We start from the raw sequence: 17,671 nt of genomic DNA, 5'->3' as shown, positions 1-17,671 counted from the left end.
GTTAAGAGGTATGCACTTTCCTTTCCTAACTTTAATCTAGCAATCCCATTTTCCTTTCAGTCTTGTGTGTTTGCCTGAAACAGTAACTTTTTCGATAAACACTTATGCATTCCTATTCAGTCTTAATCGGTATATTAAAATTAGCTTCAAATCTGCAACCTTTAGTTCAAGCATTGGGGCTAATATATTAGCATTGGGGCATCCCTTTGGTGTCCCAGTTCCATCTCTAATCACAGCTTCAGCATGCCATCAAGAAGAACTCTCCTGGACACAATAAGTGCTTCATGATCCTAAATTCATTCATATGTTAATGTTTAGAACATTTTTTTTCACAACTTCTCCATGCCAAGAACAATCCATTCCATGGTTTAAATTTTGTTCAAAAGCTTTTTTACATTTTTTTCCTCTCTTTGCCAGCAGAATTTCTGTTCCAGAAAGTCACATGGCAGAGAACTGGAATCCAAGCTTTCCACAAGTTTTAAGTTTTTATTCACCTTATTTCCCCTTGCTATTCAATTACCATTATTGAATCCACCACTCTCAAGATTCTAGAGACTACTGTTGACCAGCGAATGAACGGGACCAGTCATATCAATGCAGTGGCTACAAGAGCTGTCAGAGGTTAGGAATCCTGTGGTGAGTAACCTCCCTCCTGAATCCCAAAGTCTGTCTGCCAACTGCAAGGCATGGGGCAGGAGTGTGATAGAATTGATAGAGTGGATGAGTGCATCTGCAGCAACACTCAAAGGGCTTGACACCATCCAGGACAAAGCAGCCCATTTGTTTTCTCCACATCAACTGCCTTTACCACCCTTTCAAGGTGACATAAATGTGTACCGTCTGCAAGATACATCATAACAACTCACCAAGGCACCTCCAACAGCACCATCCAAATCTATGAGGTCTGTTGCCTAGAAGGTCAAAGGCAGTAAAATATATTGGAACACCATCATCTGCAAAATTTCCCTCTAAGCCTCCCTACATCCTGAGGAAATATATTGCTGTTTCTTCAGTGTTGCGGGGCTGAAGTTCTGGAATTCACTTTATAATGACATTGTGGTGTACCTACTCTACAAAGACTGCAGCAGTTCTATAGAGCAGCTTAACACCATCTTTTCCATTAAGAATGGCAATAGATGGTGGAAACTCCAGCAACATCCCATGAACAGTTTTTTAAAAAATGCACAAATGTTACAAGAGTGCACCTTCAACGCAATGATCTTCCTGATTCTGTTTCGTAGCACAAATTAATCCTCTGTTGATACCACCCACTGGAATCAATTGAAACAGAATTAAATGCAATTAACAATGTGTACATTCATCATCCTTAACTCTGCTAATATTTTGTAGTTAAAAATCTCAACACCAGGTTATAGGCCAACAGGTTTAATTGGAAGTATTTAGTGCTTAACTTTGTCCACCTCAGTCCAACACCGACTCCTCTATAATCTGCTGTAGCCATTCCTGCCACCCACCTCATACCACAACCCTTTCTTTTGTCAGGAAAATTTATTTCATTTCAATCTCCCTTTGCATTCTCTCTGAAAGCATCAATCTCATGTTCTTGCCCCGTTTGGCAGCAGATCTCACTGACCAGACTGACTGTTCTAGACGAAGCTTTTTAAAGCTTTTTTGACAGCTTTCAAATTTCCTGAACCATTTTCAACTGGGTTTCCCCCATCCAACTTTGTCCTTTCATAACACCAGGTGAAACTTTCTCATTATTGTGTTGATGCATCACAAAATGTGCACCCAGACATACACTCGCAGTGGTCCCAAACTCATGAATCTTCAGTCAGATCCTGACCATTCCTTGACACCCAAATCCAGGCGCTCTTTGAATCTAAGAAACTTAAGTATCCTAATGTGCTCTACAAATCCGAGATCACCCCATCCATTTCAACATCCACTGACCTCTCTCATATCCTACACCACCCAGTACTCTAGACCTTCCACCCACACACAGACACCTCCCTCACGCCTACCCACACCTCCCCACACCTAAATGCACACACACCTACCTCTCCCCACGCACACAGACAACTCCTCCCACATCTACATACACACACACCACCTCCCCCGCACACACCCCTCCCCACACCAACACACACACATTTATCTTCCCCCCCTGCCACACAACACACCCATCCTCACACCTATACACGCACACACACACACACACACTCCTTGATTGACTCCAATCAAGGGACACATTTCACCTGGCAAAGTTATAGAACACAGAACATAGAAAAGTACAGCACAGAACAGGCGCTTTGGCCCACATTGTTGTGCTGAGCATTAATCCTAATGTAAGATATAATAACTTAACCTATGCACCCCTCAATTCACTGCTATCCACGTGCATGTCCAGCAGTTGCTTAAATGTTCCTAATGACTTTGCTTCCACCACCACCACTGGCAACATATTCCATGCATCTCAACTCTGTAAAGACCTTCCTCTTACGTCCCCTCTATACTTTTCTCCTAATATCTTAAAACTATGATCCTTCGTGCCAGTCAATCCTGCCCTGGGGGAAGTCTCTGGCTATTGACTCAATCTATTCCTCTCGTTAACTTGTATACCTTGATCAGGTCACCTTTCTTCCTCCTTCTCTCCAGAGAGAAAAGTCCAAACTTGGTCAACGCTCTTCATAAGGCAAGCTGTCCAGTCCAGGCAGGATCCTGGTAAACCTTCTTTGCACCCTCTCCAAAGCCTCTGTATCTTTCCTATATTAGGGTGACCAGAACGGGACCCAATATTCCAAGTGTGGCCTCACTAGGGACTTGTAGAGCTGTGGCAAAACCTCGCAGCTCTTAAACTCGATCGCCCTGTTAATGAAAGCCAAAACGCCATATGCTTTCTTAACCTATCCACCTGAATAACAACTTTGAGGGATCGATGTACTTGCAGACCAAGGTCCCTCTGTTCCTCCATACTGCCAAGAATCCTGTCTTTGATCCTATATTCAGCTTTCGCATTCGCCCTTCCAAAATGCATCACTTTACATTTATCCACGTTCAACTCCATTTGCCATTTCTCAGCCCACCTCTGCATCCTGTCTGTGTTGCGCTGCAGCCTGCAATAGCCCTCTATACTATCAACAGTACCTCCAACCTTTGTGTCATCTGCAAACAGTATGCCAGCTACTACGGATACAGCAATAATTTCATATCCTCTATCACCCCCAGAGCTCAGGGGTGATTGAGAAAATGAACAGAACCCTTTAAAATGCTTTAGCTAAAGCCAAACAGACATACAGACCAAGTGCCGCCAGCCACACTCATGAAATTAAGAGCCACCCCGAATCAGGCAAACCGGACTAACGCCCTATGAATTAATGACCGGCGAGCAATGCAATTACTAGAGACAGTTATAATGGGTGGGACCGATGTAGGTCTGCTAAAAGACAAAATCCGGAGATGTGTACAGGAATGAAGCAGCCAACTAAAAGGGATATGTATCTGAGAGCAGGTGAACTCGAAACCTTCTGTGAGGTCAAGGTAGCTGGGAGCCGCAACCTCGTAAGAACCCTGTCTGACAAACTAGGCTTTGCTGCAAAATGGGATGGGCCATTAAAAGTTATAATCAGTGGTGACACCTGCACCTCGAGACATAAGGGGAAAAGGCACATTGAAACACTGGACCCAACTCAAACCATATAAGGACTCCTATAAACGAGCTAATGAGATTGACCATCCCCCAGGCACAGACAGGAACTGTGAGCAAGACATTGACCAAGGGAAGAGCACCAAGACCACAAGGAAGCAAACCACCCAGAGGCACAGATAAAACTGCTGACAAGACACATGAAACACCTACAGTTGCTGACTTCTGGTTGCCATTGTTTAAATAAAAGGGACGCTGACTATTAACCTTATTTAACTTTAATTATTTATAGTACCTATTTGAGTATATATTACTGTTTCTAAATGTTGCGATAGTGGGACACCTGTCAGGATTTGAGGATAACCTTTTTTACAAAACCCACCTAAGTCTACATGGGAACCGAACTGTCTGTTATCCACTGGCCCAGTCGGCCGAATCCTTATTTGTGGCCACCCCTGTGTGGACCCCTCGCGATTTATACACAGTAGATACCTTGGGCACGTCATGTAAAGGACAGCTAGGAAAATACAAAAGGGGACTCCAGGATAGGTGTGTGGAATTGGTCAAGCCCACTGGTGCCAGGTGCACCAAAGGGGAAGGGAAGGACCTGTTTAAGCATCACTGATTATCCACTCTCTTTCATGGAGCAGGGATGGGGATGTGTTTATGCCCTGGTACCTTGAAACAGTTCATGCATGCAGACACAATGTACTCAATAGCACTGTACAGTCACCCAGGGACAACTTACCTGCACCTGCAGTGAGCAGGCATGCTTGAATGTGACCGCTGGAGGACAGTTTATATGCGGACAGTGCAATGGCACTCATGTCAGCTCTGCCACATGGACATACGTGTTTGATATCTACCAGCTGGTGGAAACAAATGGGGAGTCAGAGGTGAGATGGGTAAGCACACAGGCCCACGAACAGGACACTTATGCTATCGGGCAGCGAAGGGATTCGTTTGCTTATTTAAGGGGATTTATACTACTGACAAACCAAACCTCCCAAACCTTTTTGCAGTAGGAACGATAGGACCCCTCACTGTACCATGCCCCAGCGGGAGACATGTTCGGACAAGGATAGTGACCGGCTCCATCAGCTGGGAACACTACGCTGATTGGCAGATCCCCACCACACTGGGATCATCATTGGAGTAAGGGTTTTTGGGATCTCTGTGTTTGTGGAGAGGCAGCAGGGATCCTTGGCACTAAAAACCAAAACTACATTGTGTGTGAAATGACAATCTGAGGGAGCAATATATCAAAGGCTGTATAGGCAATCAATGGTGAATTGGCTGAACTCGGACTTTATGCACAGTAGACATGTTACATGGTGCATTATCAGTTAGTCTAGCAAGGGGGAGTATGGACAATCATTGGTGACAAGTGTAAAACCCATGTTATTGATGATTCTTACAATATTATATATGTGATGAAAACATTAAGGACCAGCTAGGTGACTTCAGACAAGGAGCCATAGGAGGAGGTAGCTGATTAGAATGGCTGATAGGCAAATCCTGGAGACCCTATTTGGCACACTGGATTGTTCTCCTTATTTCACTCATACTGGTATTCTGCCTGAGCACTCCAAACGCTAGTGCTTCCAAATAGACCTGTTGGACTATTGTGTGATTTTTTTTTTTAACTCTGAGTTCTGAAGATCAAGGTGTGATCTAACAATGAAAAGTTAGCCAGATTTAGGCAAAATGTCCTTAAATTTACTCCTGTAAACTCTAGTATGATTCTGGCTGCTCTGCTGCAGGAAAGATATTGTCAAATTCAAGAGGGTTCAGAAATGATTTACCAGGATGCTGCTGGGAATGGACGTTTCAGTCATAAAAATAGGCTGGATAGGATGGGGCTGTTTTCAAGGTTGTGTAAGAGGGTGAGGGATAACCTTTTAGAGGTTTATAAAATGATGAGGGACATAGCTAAGGTGAATAGCAAGTGCTTATTCCTAGGGTGGGGGAGTTCAAAAAAGGGGGCATATTTTTAAGGTGAGAGGATAAAGTTTTAAAAAGGACACGAGGGAAAACTTTTTAAACACAGATTTGTTTGTGTGTGGAATGAATTGCCAGAAGAAGTGACGGATGTAGGTACAGTTACATCATTTAAAAAACATATTTGGATGGATACATGAATAGGAAAGATTGAGAAGGATATGGGCCAAATGCAGACAAGTTACTCTAGTTTAGTTTGGGGAAAATGGTCAGCAGGGACGAGTTGGACCAAAGGGTCTGTTTCCATGCTGTATGATACTGACTCTATGGTCAATCCGCATACATACTACTTCTTCAGCATGTTCTGCCAGAGGTTCGGTACCCAAAACAATGCGAGACCCATTACTGTTTGTTATCCATATCAATGATTAGTAAGTTTACTGAAGACACTAAAATAGGAGGTATAGTGGACAATGAGGAAAGTTATCAAAAATTGCAACAGGACCGTGATGAGCTGGGATGTGGAGGTGCTGGCGTTGGACAAAGTTTAAAATCACACATCATCAGATTATAGTCCACCAGGTTTATTTGGAAGTACATGATTTCAGAGTGCTGCTCGTTCATCAGGTGGAGAAGGATCATAGGACACAGTGTTTAACACAGATCATATTGTCATACAACTGATGCGATATATTGAACAAACCTAGATTGCTGTCAAATCGTTCATCTTTTAGAATGGTTGCAGGTTTCGATACATTAATATGTAAATCCCAGAACTTCTTTCAAGTCACATTCCCAAGATAACTTGAGGTTTTATGAATAAAAAGGTGACATCTCAACTCAGACAATGCATTAAAGGTGTGAGGTAGACTCTATGTATTCTAATCTTACGTCAGAGTGGTTCTATTTCCAAAGTGCAAATTTATAAAATGTCACATTTACAGTGCTCTTCCAGCACCACTGATCCAGAATTGTGGAAGGATTGCTGTGCTTTGTAAAAGTAAGTAATTTGATACTCATTGTTGTGCTGTTACTCAGCTGCTTTTTCAAGCAACAGTGCAAGCCTTGTTACAGATGAGATGGAGCCCAGGGGTGTGGCAAATGGAGCAGCAAGTAGCTGATTGGTCTGGAGACTTGTGACCAGTTATCAATAATAGAAGTTATCTGCCTCCCATTAACTATGTGATTGTTTCTCAGGTAGCTGAGAGTGTAAATGTTAGAGGAGAAGTCATCAGACCTTCACAAGGTCAAGACTGTCTATTTTCTCAGTAAAAGCATCTGAAGCTTCAAAACTAGCCAGTTAGGTTCCCTTTCTAGTTGCTGTAAGCTGTGACTTTCTTTGACGAGTCAAAGATTTTTACAACTTGGAACCAGTTACACTCTGCCTCTAGCAAATAAATGAAAGTATCTGGAGCACAAAGATTGAGAAAGCAACCGCGTGTGTGTGTGTTGTATGTTGCCTGTTGATAGTTTTTAACTTACAGGTAAATAATTATGTATTTATAATAAATAGTAACTCTTAAGAGGTACAGAAACCTGTTTTCAGTCAATCTGTCAAAAGTGTAACTTTTGTCGCAATTCAAGGAATAGCAGGGCTTGTTTTCCAATGTGCTAACCCAGTGAAATATAACCATATGGCTATCTAAATTCCTACTGGTCCACGGCTCATAATCTCTAAGCTTGTTTAAATCAAATTGATTTGGCTTAGCCAAAATAGATGACTTTATACTTCTTCACATTGAACTCCATATACCATAGTTTTTCTGCTCACCATATACGATAGTTTTCGTCTGTCTCAAACAATTTATAAAGCTTACTATTACAAACAAAACGTATTATATGTACGAGATAATACCCCCCGAAGGCTTAGATATGCAGCTCGCCATTCCTTCATTTAAACAACTTTATATCAGAAAATTTGGCAGCCCCGTATTGTATTGCAAAATGAATAGGAAAACATTAAATTTGCTTTGCTTGACTTCATGTTTACTTTTGCACCTATTATTGCTGCTGCCCTCCTTCTTAGCTCTTTTTACATTTCTACTATTGTGCTAATGTTCACATTTCCTTGCATTTATGAAAGTTTTCACTTGTCGTTTAAAACCGAATCTCACCTCTAGGCAGAGAACTGAATGAAAGTACAACCTATAATGTAAGATTCTTAAGCATAAGATATTTTAGACATTCAGGTCTTAACATTCAGCATTTGAGTAGAGTAGAATGGTTAGAAAATTAAATGGAATTTTAAGTTCATACATTGTGGCAATTGACAAAGTTATTCATAGCAATGGTACTTATGAAACTATTGGTTGTTATAAGAAAATTAAATTCACTAATATCTTTCAGAGAAGAAAATCTGCAATCCTTAGGCAGGCTGGTTGTCATGTCTTTAGACTGGCAATGATGTGATTGTGATTGATTGATTTGTAACGATCCTCTAAAATGGCCTAGCAAGCAACTCAGTTCAAGGTCAAAACAAATATTGACCTTGGCGCAATGCCCACATGCTGTGACGAACCGAGATTTTTGATATTATGAAGGGATTCCAGGCCAAGTAATAAAAAATTGCTTCTACTTGTTGTCCAATCAAAACAAGGGGGATGAGGCATAATTTACAACTGTTCTCATGAAGTAGAAAGTCAGGCACATTTTCACATGAACCTTGTCAAAATGAGGGGTATCTTAGTACATATGGTTCTTTAGAAAGAGAAAGTTATTCAATATTTGTAAAAATCTTGAGCTGATTATTCTTTTATGAAGTGCCTTGCTAAAAATGCTGTTTTAATGTGGCTGAGATAACCAATATATTCACTATTGCTGCTGTAGGGAGTGGAGACAGGTGGTTTAAAGTTGTAGCCTTATTAGTTTACAAATCATTCACCTGTTCCAGAATAACTTTAGGATTTTAAGGACTTAATTTTGCATCTTCTACACAAATCAAAGAATAATATTTCAAAATGCAAATCAAATGTAACTGTAACTTGCAGGAGTAGAACTAATTTGGTCGTGAAATAGTTTTGTATGCCACAGGCAAATATCTTTGCTGATTGGCCATTCATAATTGAACATGAAATTCTACCCACCGAAAGTTTAGAAAAAGGATTAAGTAAACCACCTCAGTCTTGTATTAGAAAATCTAATGAGGCATGTAATCTATACTAATCATGTAGTTTCTGTTTGTATTAATTTGGTCAGTAAGCTAATATTTTAAATCTTTTTCTGAATCACCAACTTAGGTATAATTTAGAAGGTACCAACATATTTTCCACCAGAATAAGATTAATTTATTTAATTAGAAAACTTCTTTCAAGAAAATAAATGAGACTTGATTAAATGTTCCCATTGCCAGTAGCTTACATTTATATTAACCAGATTACATGTGATTTGATTTTGCCCTTAAGCATTGTTCACTGCCACCATTTAATGTTTTACCATGTCAAAAAGGTTATTCCTCAAATCATAATGATTTTATGAAAGAAATGTTTGCATTCTCATGAGTTAAAATTGTTTGGTACGATGAATCGCATTTATAGGATAAGCATGGAATTAAGATTATTTGTGCTTAAAAGAGGAAAATGAGTCTTTATTCAGGACTTCACAATTTTTCCGTTCGACTCCACCAGCAAACCCCAGAGCCTCAAGTTCAATCCATGTCAACCTTGTTGTCTTAGTTTTTATGTTGTCTTTCAGTTTACATATGCAGTTGTCTGTTTCTGGTGTTGCCCACTTTTGGCATTTTATAAAAATGAACTTATTCTATAAACCATTCAGTGCAATTTTGCTTTTTCTTAATTTGCCACAGCTCCAGCTTCCAGCAATGAAAATCTTCATTTTACAGAAGTTATTAAGCCTTATATTTAATTTTTACAAAACTGCTTGTAGCTTGATCAGTGTTCCCCATTCAGAATTATTGGTGATGGAGGGAATTTTATGAAGCCCAAGAAAGTGGATTGAATGGAAATTAATACACTTTTCACCATATTTACTTGTAAATCATTTTGTCACCACACTCCTGCACTATTTGAATTACAGAAGAAATTAAGTTAATCTTCCTCCCTACTTGTGCTGTGCTCGACATTGGGTGGTAGGGGGTTGGAGGTGGGGAGTTTGGGGTAGTTGGTGTTTTTGTCCCCGCAGCAGGTTCCAGCGTCTCTATAACAGGCTCCGAATTGGCCACTGTCACTGCTGCAACCACTGCATCACTGCTGCCCGAAGTGCTGCTCTGGGCCTCCACCTCAGGGGTACCATACCAGTCCTACCATACCATTGCCAATGGAACTGCCACTTCTGTTGATGCCAGCTGGATTCATTCGAGCTTACTTCATCACCGCAGCTGAATCCCTACATCTCCAATTCCGATGCTGACCACAGATGATGCCTTCTTTGCCAACGCTAAGACGACAAAAAGGAGAGAGAAAACAAAGTAGAGCGAAAGTTGGATTTGACTGGCTCGGTGTTCAACAGCATACGGGTACAATAGCCCGAACGCACAATAGCCTGCTGTTTCTGCCATCTTGGTTTGTGCTGCAATGATAAAGTCAACAGCATGTCAAACCAGCCTGTGGCATAATACAATCTGCAATAAAATCTTCATTTCACTATGACTCAAGCTGCACACAAGAATCAGTTTGTGATCATTTAAAGGTGACATGCACCATTTGGCCTTATACAGTTAGTGTGTAATGTCTGTGATTTTCTGGGCTTTACTCTATGCTACAAGGGAGGAGAGCAGGAAAATAAACTTTTATTTGAAGGCTCAGGATTTAGTTGATGATTTAGAGGGAATGGCAGGGCATTGAGAAATTAATTTGGGGGGATGGAAAAGGTTTAGCGTTCTGTATGTGATGAGGGTGTGGAAGGGGTAATCAATCCAGGCAAAATAAAGAGGATATTATAGTACTATCCAAATGTGTGTGCATCTCCATGTTGGTAGAGTCCTTTGAGTTCACCAACAACATTATTCTTTGCTTAACTTCCTACATGGAGCATGGAAGGGAGGGCCAGCTGAACCTTCACATTCAGCTACATCCCACAGAGTGATGACCACAGTGACATGAACAGTCAATAAAGAGTGATAAATATCACAGAATGGTTTCTTCCACAATAAAGGAAATATCTCGAACTCCCTTGTAATCGTTAATGTGCACTAATTGTGAGGCATACCAAAGCATTCAGGTCTCTAAACAAGATGGTCTCTACAAATAACGATGAAGCATACATGAATACAATTAAACCAATATATTGTTAATACTTGCAATTGAAATTTCATTTTGAAAAACATCCATGCCTTTGGACACTCAAGTATTTTGTTAATAACAACAGAGCTGGGTAAGGAAGTTGTAGCCATGATGAAGAGATTCTCTGTGTGTCAGAGTTGCTCTTTTACAGCCCATTTTTCCTTTCTGTTTTATTAACAGATGGCAGGTTTCAAGAATGCGATACTTCTGCCGTGTTATCACGCATGTGTATGTGCACATTACTGGCACCTAGGCTTTTTTTTAATGTGAGAAATACCAAAAAGAGAGAGTGTACTGTTATAGTTACAATGTCAGGAATGGCATGCTGTTTAATAAAAATCCTGGCTTTCAGAAAAGAAATAGAGTAATAGAGGTATGTATACAAGTATGACCATCAGGTTGAGAAACATAAGGCAGAATATTACAGTAGATACCCTACAAATGGGTCCAGAGAATGCCGTGGGTACCCTTCCCACTGGCTTCCTGACTACCCTTAACATGGTCGCAGAGAGACCTGAAGCAGGTGGCTTGACTCCATGCCAGTTGAGGCCCTTAGATGTCAATGCAGTGGGGAATATTCCCAAATTTTCCTGATCACATTGCTGAATTGTGCTTTACAGGTGGTCAACAGTCTTTTAGGAGTCAGGAAGTATCACTATAGGATTCCTAGCCTCTGACCTATGCATGTAGCTGCAGTAGTTATCTCACAAGTCCTGTTCAGTTTCTGGTCAATAGTAAGTCAATGATAAACCCCACCACTACCAGAATGTTAATAGTGGAGAATTAATTGACATCCATGTTGTTGAATACCAAGGAGAGTTGGTTAGATTCTCTCTTGTTGGAGATGGGCATTTCCTGGCACATGTCTAGCATGAATGATATTTGTCATTTGTCAGCCCAAGCCTGGATATCATATAGATCTGCTGCATTTGGACATGGGCTTCTTTAGTATCTATTCAGTATTTGTTCAATCATCTCAAACATCCTGACTTCTGACCTTTACAAAAGAGGGAAGATCATTGATGAAGCAGAAGAAGTTGGTTGGACCGAGAGCACTGCACTGTTGAACTTCTCCAGTGATGTCCTGGAGTTGAGATGACTGACTTCCAACAACTGCAACTGTCTTCCTATGTGCCAGGTACAACTCCAACCAACAGAGAGTTTTCCCCCTAATTCCTGTTGACTCCTGTTGTACTAGGTCTCCCTAAACTCACTGTATGAAGTGCAGCCTTAATGTTAAGGGCAGTCACTTACCTCGTATCTGAAATTCAGTTCTTTTTCTCCATGTTTGTCCACCTGGCTTCATTCCTTTTTTGAGATTTTGTGTTGTTTAAGACTCTGCTGTATAAAATAGCATACTCTTAAAGCCAGCATGAGCTGTAGCAAAGGAAATCTGAGAGTGTTTACTACAGCTGAAGCATGAGTGGCCTTGTTCCAAACTTAAGGTAATTTGTAGTTGCAAAATTGGTTAACGGTTTACAGATTATAACTAATTCTGGTTGAATCGGTTGGTAAACCGGATATACAATGAGACTCCGTGGTTTACCAAATAAAACCACTGAGTGACAGCTTTGTAATTGTTTTATTTTCTTCAAAATTGAGTCATATTATTTGCTTTAGTTATTCCTGATGCTTGCTAGCTCTGAGTTGAAATTTTTTTTAAACATTGAGATATCACAAAGTTTTAATGTTAGGAGATTGCCATAGTTTATGATAGCTTATTATTTCTTAATGCACAATGATACGGCCGTACAGTCACATAACAGTTAGTCAACTCAATATGCAGATAGGTTTAATACTGTGCACTTCATGGAAAAATCAAAATCGATAACAGTTTTCCTTTCCCAATAACCATGGGCAACAAATGAAAGGTTTGGTAACTGATAGATTGTATCATGGCAGATATTTAAAAATGTCCTTGCCTTATGTACATACTGTGTTCTGGTATCTTGGAAATCAATGTGTTAGTTTTCAGAAGTAATTTATCAATCACTAAACTTATACTTTGTCCATGTGTGACATAAAAAAAATGAGTTTATCGAGGGAATTGGACATTATGACAGTGTGAAACCAGAATGTTGTTTTTTTTCTTCTGTATGATGAGCATTATTTTGCAACCATTATAAACCTGGATGACCCTTGTAGCTTTTGATTTACTCGAACTGAATGCTCATGTTCACGTTGAAAGGAGTTTAACCAAGGAAATAATGTAGAGTCTAAGCAGGATAGTTTAATTTAATATACTTGGCGCACAACATAAAGGTGAACTTACGATTGAATAAAATTTGTTTGTTTTCTGTTCACAGTCTGATATCATCCATCAAAGTGTTTTTGAACTGATCCATACGGAAGACAGAGCTGAGTTTCGTCGACAACTTCATTGGGCTCTAAATTCAACATCAACTCCAGACTCAGGACAGCTAATTCCAGGTAATAGTGCAGATTCACATGGTCATTCCATTAGCTGCAATTTTAAGACCCTATTCTGTCCTGTGGAGGTCCTATGGAGAAAACTAATCTCATTTGTTTGCACTTTAACCAAGCAACTACATAAAAATAACATTGAAATGTAAGTATTCGATAATAATATGATGGAAAATGTGAAATGAGCATGGCTTTTTTATCTGTTCACACATTCCAAACGACCTCCTACATTAACCGCTTATTATTAATTCTAAGATATCCTCAATAGACGGTTCTACTTGTTCCTTTTGTTCTGCAGAGCTAAGGCTTGAATTGGTACAGCTACATATAATTTTATTTCACTGGGAGCTCACTTATACTTTTAATGCTCTACACCCCCAATAAAACCATTACTCTTTCTTATCCTTGCTGCAACTTTTACCTACATAATAAAGGTAACTACTTTTTAAGATCATTCTTTAATGATTAACACTTAAGTTACTTCATCAGTTTCTTTTTTTTTGCCATCCCTGTTATGTTCATCAATCAATAATCTGTACTGTTATTTATTGCTCACATTTATATTGTTAATCCTTCATTATTAAGCAATTGTTTTGGCTTCTTAAGTGCATTCCCAGTTACAACTGTTGCAAATAATTTACTTAGATTTCCATTTAAATATTTTGTATTGCAGATTTAATTTTACATCCAGTCTTCCTTTCAATTATTGATGATCGCACTTCTCTGTGTATTCTATTATCATGGCCCTTAATGGGGTGCTACTTCAAAGCTAACTATTCAGGAGTTTTAACCATGTTCTTTGTCAAGAGATTGTAGGTTCACTTGCTGACTGCATTTCTGATCAGCCTCATAAGTATTGTCAGCAGGCACATTTGAGTGTAAAATGAATGCAAGAATGATGATCAGAATCTGGAAAAAATACATATTGGAAGAAATTTCAAGGGGGTTTCGAAGGAATAAAATAACGATCGGGATGCTGTCTCAAAATAAATGTAAAGTCTATCATTGCTCCTTCAAGTGTTTGCTTAATATCACAAAAAATTATTAGAGTACAATTTCTATCCATCTATGATTTTGTGAGGAAAAAAAATTGTTTCTTGAAAATAAGAGAGGAATTTCAAAGTGTAAGGGGAACGAGGAGAATGGTAAAATTCACTGAAGTACAGTCCTGGAGATAAACATTGATCCAGTTCAGAGTGGAAAAATCTCCCATGTCAATGCTGTACTCTTTGTTTACAAAGATGCAAGTCAGTGACTCTGCACTGTTTGAAATGCTTTAGCTATTAATGATTTAAAAGAGTTATAGTCCTGCATTGCCCCACCCTACAGCACTAAAAAAAAGTACTCCAATCTTGGCAGTAGTTTTGTATAAGGACTGGATTGTCATTGCTTCAGAATTATTGTTCATCGTGACCATGTTGGCTACACGATCAAGTTAAGCTTGTCTTAATTTTGCAAGGCTGTGCTTCTTAAGTTATAAAAGTACATTACTTTTTTTTTCTAGGAAATAGTAAATATGTTTTGCAATTCATTTTTCAACCTGTTGGTACAGTTGAAATTTTAAACCTGAACTGATATAAGTGTTATTGGAAAAAGGAACTCTTTTGATATAATCCTGATTCTGAAGAAGAGCCACTGGACCCAAAATGTGAACTTTGCTTTCTCTCTACAGATGTTGCCAGACCCTGCTGAGTTTCTTCAGTTTTACATTTCCAACATTCTGCAGTTCTTTGTTTTTGTTTACTCTTTTGATATACATTGACCTGGATATTCCAAGGAGTGATAGCAGTCATCCCATTACCATTCCAATCTGTTTTTCTGTCTAGGGCTCAGTTCCACTTTTCTTACCAGGAATTTCAATGTAGGATAAAGCGTACAGTGTTCTCAGTTTTATTAATAAAGGCACAGAGTACAAGTGCAAGGAGATGATGCTGAACTTGTACAAGACACTTGTTAGACCTCTGTTGGGACATTGTGTTCAGTTGTGGGCACACCACTATAGAAAGCATGTGAAAACATTGGAGAAAGTGCAGAAGCAATTTATGAGAATTGTTCCAAGAATGAGAAACTTCAGTTAAAAGTTTGACTGAAGAAGTTGGGATTGTTCTTCTTGGATAGAAGAAGCTTGAGAGGAGATTTTATTAGAAGCTTTCAAAAATCATGTGTGAGCTGGATAGAGTAGTTGTTCTTGTTCATAAAAGGAAAAAGAACAAGACAACATAGTTTTTAAGTGAGGTGCAAAAGAAATTGACATAAGAAAAATCTTTTTTGATTAGCAACTTGTTAGCGTTTGGAATGCACTGGCTGGAAGTATGGTGGAGGCAGTTTTGAGTGAGGCACTCGAGGGCATGGCATGATAATATGGATGGAAATAGTGTATGAGGTTATGGGGATAAGGCAGTAAATTGACACGAGGCAACAATGCTCATTTGAAAAATCAATACAGGAACTATGCGGCAAATGGAAGGGAGTTTCTCAGACTTGCTCATCAGAATTTTCAAGTTCCTAGGTATTTTCCACAGACTCTGCTGCATCCAGGATTCCACGGAGTTCTGACGTGTTGCTCCAGTTTGCACTGCTCCGTCTATCTGGACATTGGAATATCTAGACCATAGTTTCTTTTTAAGAGCATGTATGGGTGATATTAAATTGGTTGCTACTAATACACTTCAACCAAGATGCTTTGACCGTTACAGAGGAACCTCGATTATCCGAATACCAACTATTCGAAAATTGAATTATCCGAAGGAGATCTCGAGGTCCCAATTGAAGGATTACGTCAAAGACGTGTTTGCAACACCGATCACGTCTTTTGTTTACAGTGATTGAACAGGCACCTTCTCCAAATGACTGACCTCCTGCCTTCTCTCTCTCCCCACACTTTCCCTGGAGTTCTACAATGGGGTGTACCCTAAATCCACCCTTCCCCAGATAATCTCTCCAACATTGTCCTGTACAGGGTAAAGGTGGAGCCTGTCAAAACACTGCAATAAAATGGTGTGGGTGTGTGTGTGTTATTTGGAGACTTATCCCACAAAGATGGCAGCAGCAGTCTTGTTGCTGACCAGTCTGGCTGCCAGGGAGTGGTGGGTATGGCATTGTTGGATGGAGTTGGGTCAGGGGGCTGGGTTGGAGCGGTATGGGGGACGGGGCGGTGTTGGGCGAGGTTGAGGCAGGCATGGGGGGATAATGGATGGGGTTGGGTGTTGGGCGTGAGGTGGTGTTGGACAGGATTGGGGAGCACGCGGGGAGTAGTGTTGGACTGGGGTGAGGGGCGGTATTTGACTGAGGGGATGGGTGCTCGCATACTATGTGCTGCTGCCTTGTCTCCTGAACAGGAAGCAGTCTTAAACTCCGAGCCCCACAGCAAAGGCATTTAATCGATTAACCGAATAATTGATTATTCAAACAAAATAGTGTCCGCCCATCTCATTCAAATAATCGAGTTTCATTTGTATTCAATCTGCCAAAGTTAGTATTCACACCCAATCATAGCTCTCAGTAATTAGCAATCAGCAAGGATTGCAGAAAGGACAATGTGAATAGTTACCAGCTGTCTAAAAATAATTGTGACAAATTGCTGTAATGCCTGGTGTTCAGTACCTACACAAGGGTAGACGGTTCACATGGTTTAAAGTTTCCAGGTAGACAGAAGCACTGAATTAGCAGCTTCAAAAATGATTATTTAATCAGTAATAGTTTGATTTATTTTCGTGAGACAATTTAAAATTATTTTGGACTGATGTTGGCAGACTTTTATTTTGGAATACCTTGGAATCTTATCCAACCTCCCAGAGTAAACTTGCTTGTATAAATATGCCTTTTCATAACAGCTGCTGGCTAAATTAAGCACAAATCGTAAGCTTCAAATCATGCACCACCACTTTAGGAACTGTAAGCTGATCTGTTAGTTGAGCCAAGTAGATTACTTGCATACAACCACTTCACAGTGCACTAAATGCAGCCAGTTATGAGTGTTGTCACAAATAAGATTCAGATGTTAGTGGAGTAATGATATGCCTAATTTTTACAAAAATAGACTATTTCAGGGTAGAGTGCTGCCCTTAAGTACTCCTCTCCTCATCCTTAGCCTTCAGCCTTTAGTATTAATGCTTATGCATGCTGAGGATGCAAATTCAAACATTAAAGAAAATTAATGTAATATACTTAAAGGTAGACCAATTTACCACATGGAATAAAGTGCACGCACAATATAGCTATACATGCTATGAGCAACAGAAATATTAGTGTCAGCCAGATATGTACTCAGTGCAGCACTTTTGGATCAGCAATAAAAACATTTAGAAGATCTGGAAGTATGAAAAATGAAAGGTTGACTCAGATTGGTGCAATCCAAGGAGGTGAGGTAATATGAATAGTGCATGATGTATGTTTATAAACCACAGATAAATACAGCAGAACTTGTTGCATCATTCTACTTGTAATTTCTTTATTTTAACAT

The 17,671-nt window shown here is 39.7% G+C and overlaps 1 protein-coding gene across 1 annotated transcript in view; it reads left to right on the top strand.

The window, feature by feature from the left end:
• LOC132815680 (aryl hydrocarbon receptor-like) overlaps positions 1-17,671 on the top strand; it is a 194,975-nt gene that overhangs the window by 138,624 nt on the left and 38,680 nt on the right. Inside the window, exon 5 of the mRNA XM_060824733.1 lies at positions 13,092-13,215. Coding sequence (XP_060680716.1) covers positions 13,092-13,215 — 124 coding nt within the window. The remainder of the gene's footprint in view (positions 1-13,091; positions 13,216-17,671) is intronic.

This window comes from Hemiscyllium ocellatum, chromosome 5 (genome assembly GCF_020745735.1).
Source record: "Hemiscyllium ocellatum isolate sHemOce1 chromosome 5, sHemOce1.pat.X.cur, whole genome shotgun sequence".
Classification (NCBI taxonomy): Eukaryota; Metazoa; Chordata; class Chondrichthyes; order Orectolobiformes; family Hemiscylliidae; genus Hemiscyllium; species Hemiscyllium ocellatum.
The sequence above is the reverse complement of the archived record's forward strand: the minus strand, read 5'-3'. Positions and strand labels throughout refer to the sequence as shown.